This window comes from Cryptomeria japonica, chromosome 8 (genome assembly GCF_030272615.1).
Source record: "Cryptomeria japonica chromosome 8, Sugi_1.0, whole genome shotgun sequence".
Lineage (NCBI taxonomy): Eukaryota > Viridiplantae > Streptophyta > Pinopsida > Cupressales > Cupressaceae > Cryptomeria > Cryptomeria japonica.
Genome location: NC_081412.1, coordinates 76,688,612 through 76,694,038, shown reverse-complemented (window position 1 = coordinate 76,694,038; position 5,427 = coordinate 76,688,612). Strand labels below are relative to the sequence as shown.

General features: G+C 34.3%; 1 protein-coding gene across 1 annotated transcript; it reads right to left on the bottom strand.

Annotated features, from left to right (window-relative positions):
- Positions 1–312: 312 nt before the first annotated feature.
- Positions 313–1,646, bottom strand: LOC131046376 (protein VACUOLELESS GAMETOPHYTES). The gene has a single exon (XM_057980116.2). It carries the CDS (start codon positions 1,595–1,597, stop codon positions 911–913), a length of 687 nt encoding a protein of 228 aa, XP_057836099.2. The 5' UTR covers positions 1,598–1,646; the 3' UTR covers positions 313–910.
- Positions 1,647–5,427: the final 3,781 nt, after the last annotated feature.

The window sequence follows — 5,427 nt, the reverse complement described above, 5'->3', positions numbered from 1 at the left end:
GGGTGAGGCGAGAACATAAAGTGGATAAATATGAATTTCTCTAATTGGGTAAAGCTACTAAAAGAAATGGCTCTAGAAATAGCTTTGATACCACTTGCAATGAATATGTAAGACAAGATAAGGTGGACATGCAAAAAAATATAGAATGAGAAAAATATAAACTTTTTATTATCTTCGTAGTATAATTTTGAGGGACAACCTCTTAATAGAACATTCATTTCAATTAAAAATATCTAAGATACCATCATTTGAAAATTCGTTACAATATATAGAGTCTTACTAAAGACAAATCCTACCATGCCACACATGAAATGATTACTTTATAAGCATAAATTTAAACTTCAAGCCTCTTTGGGCTAAGCAACTACATGCAAAGGGATCCAGTCTGTCAAATTCATCTAGAGGTCAAACCTGGTCCGAATGCACCTCCAGGTGTTTGAACTTTGGTGAATGGCATATATATCTCATATCATCATCCTCCCCCTCCCCAATTGTATCCTACCAATTGAACTATAAGACTTTGACATAGCTTTGATAATTTAAAATATAGACTCTTACCAAAGACAACTCCTACAGTACCATACATATGAAAATTACTTGCACACAACTTGAAAAACGATATACTCCCCTCTAATACTATAGTATATCTCATATTTTCCAATCTCAAAGACAATGTAGACCTGCAACACTCATAAAGATCTAATAGAACCCCAATCCAAACAGAGATCCAATAACATCAGACAAATCCCCAAAGTTATCGAGTCCCAATCCGTTTCCTCCTCCACCTGGATGTATAAAAGCTTGTAAAATACTCCCCCAGCACTGTCTGTATAATGGTTCCGATCACTGGCCTCACAAACATATTACCCCTCGTGTTATTATATGGGTTTTGGAATGGCCTACGTTGCTCCTACTCCCAGAAACCTCTCTCCATATGACCGGGGCCTGATCTTGTAGACATATACCCGCCCATATGCCCTCCACCATTATTCACATATGCCCGGCTTACAGCTTCAGAAGCTTCATTCAGCAGAGATTCCCTGATGGAAGGTATTTGTGTGCAGTTCACATGCGAATCATAGTTACACTCAGAACAGTGATAATGCCACGAACCTCCAACTCCGTGGCAGATATTACAGGTAAAAAGTCTATTCTGATACGGTGGAATGAAGAAGAGAAACAACTTATGTCTTTGGTGATCATGTGGATGCTTAAATTCCATGGGCAGATTTGCACACGAGGGATGCAGATCTAGCCGGCAAATAGAGCAGTGGAAGGAGAATCTTTGGGTAATGGGTTGCCAACATGCATTGCATCTACAAGCTGAGGGTGCATAATTCCACGGTTGAGGCTGCAGACAGAGAACGTGACTACAAGCGGGATGATCAGTGATTTGCTGAGGGATTTGTGAGCAGGTCACGTGAAGGAGAAAATTACAGGGCTGACAATGGTATGCCAAACCTTCGCCAATGGGTTTCATGCACCCTCTACAGTAGTTCTCATTTGCCTCTCGCCCTCGGCATATAGTGAGTTCCAGGATATGAGGATGGAAGAAATGATGAATCTCTCTTACGCTTGCAAAGTCGAATCCCGCCATTAAAACTCGCCTGGTTTGGACTCAACTATCTCAAGCAGTCTCACCAGATATTTTTTTATTTGGGTTCACGAAATTTTCATGAACATTGAATGATAGTTATAGTTCTTTGTCAACAACGTGTAGAACCGGGAACCACTGATTATTTACGTGTGAGATCCGGTCTCATCATTGTCTGGAAAAGTTCAACGTTCTTGTAGGGTTCTAAGTAGCATCCATGAAAGAACATCGGTTTTTTCAAAGAAATAAGTAGTAAGCTTGGTTGATTGACCGCGAGAGCTTTGTTTTTCGAGGAAAGAAGTGGTAGATCACCAGTCCTTTCCAAGAATGAATGCAAGACTCTTCCATACGCGGCTGAGGTGAGAATTGAGGATGACTTCAAGAGTTCGAAAGTTCCAAACATTAAGGTGAAGACTCGTTCCGTTCAACTTAAAGTCCACTAGAGCATAAAAAGAGAGGTTGTTAAAACATTCTCATGGGTGCATAAAAACATTTATTTCAACAAGGACATCTATTTGATTGGTTGGTGTAAATTATCTTTATACAATTATAAAATTGGTCTTTTTTAACATTGTTAAGGAAAAAAGAGTGGAACAAAAAATAACAAATTATATAAAATAGGAAATGAGGAGATCAAATTCACATCTACAAACTTAAATTAAGTAAAGATATAAATTTGGTATAAAAGTTAAGATGAAACATAAATAGAGAGGATCAAATTAGTCGAGGATCAAATTAGTCTTGAGAACATTAGATTCAATCCCAACACTAGTAACATTCTTATTCATCAAGCTGGTGGGAGCACATAAGTGAGTCCCACTTTGAACTAAAATAAAAAATGCTAAATAAATCATATCTAAAATAAAACAGTTTTTATCTATAAAAGTGGGCCGGCGAGGGGGTGGGGAGGAGGGGCAATTTTTCTCACTTCTATTAGCAAACCAAATTAAACACCTTCAATTTGTACACTTGTAGATAGAAGTGGAACTAATCAAGTTCTCCTATCCACCTGATTGACTATATCAACCAATCAAGCAAGAAAGCCCGATCCTCGTATATTGTGTTATACTTTCATTTAAGATATTAAGGAGATTAAGGGTTTGATCCAATTTTCTTTTGATCTAAAAGAGTTTTGATCAAATAGATTTTAAACTAAGATGCTTCAATTATACCTATATATATATGCCCACATTTTCTTCTCCTATTCATATATATTATTATTTTTAATTCAAAATAGTTAAATTCACATCATGCATGTGTGGGTTCAAATGAAACCTTGAGATAAGATTTTGCATGTACATAGCCCTTGAACTTAACTTTCTAAATTATATAATATAATGATTTTTTTAGTATTATTATTTTTATTTATTTAATAAGCAAGGTATGTCCATGTTACAAAAATACTTCTATGCAGGACACTATAAATAAATACATAAAGAAATATTCAAAATTGTACTACATTCTACATCAATGTCTTGTTTCAACTAGAAAAATAAATTTGAGAAATAGGCAATAGGAAGTGCAATATAGTAGACTTGGGAGCTTTGATCAATTGGTGAGAGCTTCTTGTGGTAGGCATGAGATCACAAGGTCTAGTTTCCCTTGAGTCCATGTGGTTTAAGAGGGTGTTTCAATTTATAGAGGGCTACATGATTCCTACAGTCTAAAAAAGAAAAACACAATATAGTAAAATACATGCCTAATTTTTATTACTACAAATTAAAATAATAATAAAAAATATTCAATGAAAAGTTATAAAAAATACATGTACTAGATATAGGAGATAACATTGGAAAGATTTTGCCTATAGTAAAAGTTGAGAATTATGGTAAAATCTTTCTCATTAAAAATAAATTTAATATATTATAAAAATTAATAAAAACAATAATATGTTTGAAAAAAATATAAATTGAATTTATAGGAAAAATGAAACAATTTTTTTTTTAAGATATCTTTAAAATTATTGATATTTAGTATAATTTACACTCAATGCGTTGAATAATTTACACTATTTTTCTTTAAACCATCCAATCTTGAAACTAAGTGTCCATATTGGTTACATTTAAATTTCTTTTATATCCAGATCATTTAGAAATATTTTGCTCATACAAGCATCAACTTGAGACCATTACATGACACTAATATTTTCTCATATCGAGCAACCACAACCTATGGAAGACCAAGAGTCACAAATTAGAATCCACTTATTAGAAACCACCTAGAAGCCAACTGTGGAAGACTAAGAGTCACAACTTTGATTTCCATATTAGATGTCCCTTTGGGATTTGAACTTTGATCCCCACAATGAGAATTCAATGCTTTAACCAATAGAACACAGCCCCTTCAACATATTGGTTACATTTAATTTCAAAATAGAACTAATTATTCATGTATGACTCCCATGATTGCCAATTATTAATGTACATTATTTTATGCTTGTGTGTATGCATCTTATAGAATTAAAAAAGATTAATCATTAAAAAATTATTTTACCTTATATTTTTGGTGAAAGCCTCTAATAGTACACCTCTCAATGGTTTGTGTGTTCCTTTTATTAATATTCATCTTATTTTGGGGGTTTAAGAGTCACTTTTAAAATATATTTTAGCTTAGAAATCTAACATAGTTAGCTAGTGCAATTCTAATGATGTGTTCATCAATAAGCTATTTGGATTAAATATTTTGAAAGATATTAGCTCTAAAATTGACTCAAATTTTATGACTAGTGCATCTATCTCCTCCCAATCCTTTTTTATTGATCCATCTATTGAGCATCAAATTTGAATTAAGTAAAATATCTTGACTCGTAAGATTGATTTACAAGAGCCCTCCATTTTTAGAAAAAAACATTATTTTTATTGATATCATAATATTCCATAAGTTGTCAAGCAAGTGTAATACCATTCTATCGAAATATCCAAAATTCACAAAGTATCGATGAGACCCAGCAATGTCTCATCGATATAAAAGGGATATCGAAGAAAAGGGAGTGTCGGTGAACTCTAGAAAAGACTCACCGAAAGCGATGATTTCACCGACAAAAAGTATCGAAGAAAGCAGAGGTGGTCCTCACCAATGAGAAAAGGCTTACGAAGAAACGATACCATCGATGCAAGATGAAGAAGACTCACCAAATGAAACGCTCTCATCAAAAGAATGATATCGATTAGACAAAAGGAAGCTACATCAATAAAAGATATCGATAAAGATATGAGTTTCGAGGAAGCTATAGGGCGTGTTACCGATATGCATGATTTTGCTGATACAACTTTATCGATGAAAAATTACTAATGAGCTCATCGATTAAAAGATGATAGCGGAAGCAAGTCATCAAAGTAAAGAAGACTTCGATGAAATGACATACCCATTTATCGATGGGGTGTAATGATGTCGATAGAAAGGGTGTTTCGATGGAAGGATAAAGGAAGTCACCAAGCCCGAGGTCTCTTCGACATGAAACCCGACGGACATCAGAAATATATCGATGGGGAGATGGCTATAATGACCAAATGCAGCATTTTGATGAAGGGAGAAAATACATATTCAAAGTAATATTCAAAACAAAAGTATAATCGATAGAGACAAAGAGATCGATGAAATAAAAAATAAGGGATCAAAAGACATATTCTCATCGAAATGATTGCCGCGAAAATCAGAAACAAATCCCAGGGAAGGTCACATCGCCATTAAATTCGAGAGTGTTCCCAAGTAAGCACTGTTAAAACTGCCATTATTAACTGATCAAAGACGCCATGGATACTTTGATGGATGCAATATATTGGAGGAACAGGACCGAAAAGACATCTCGGCAAGTAGAAAAGATACAACAAAAG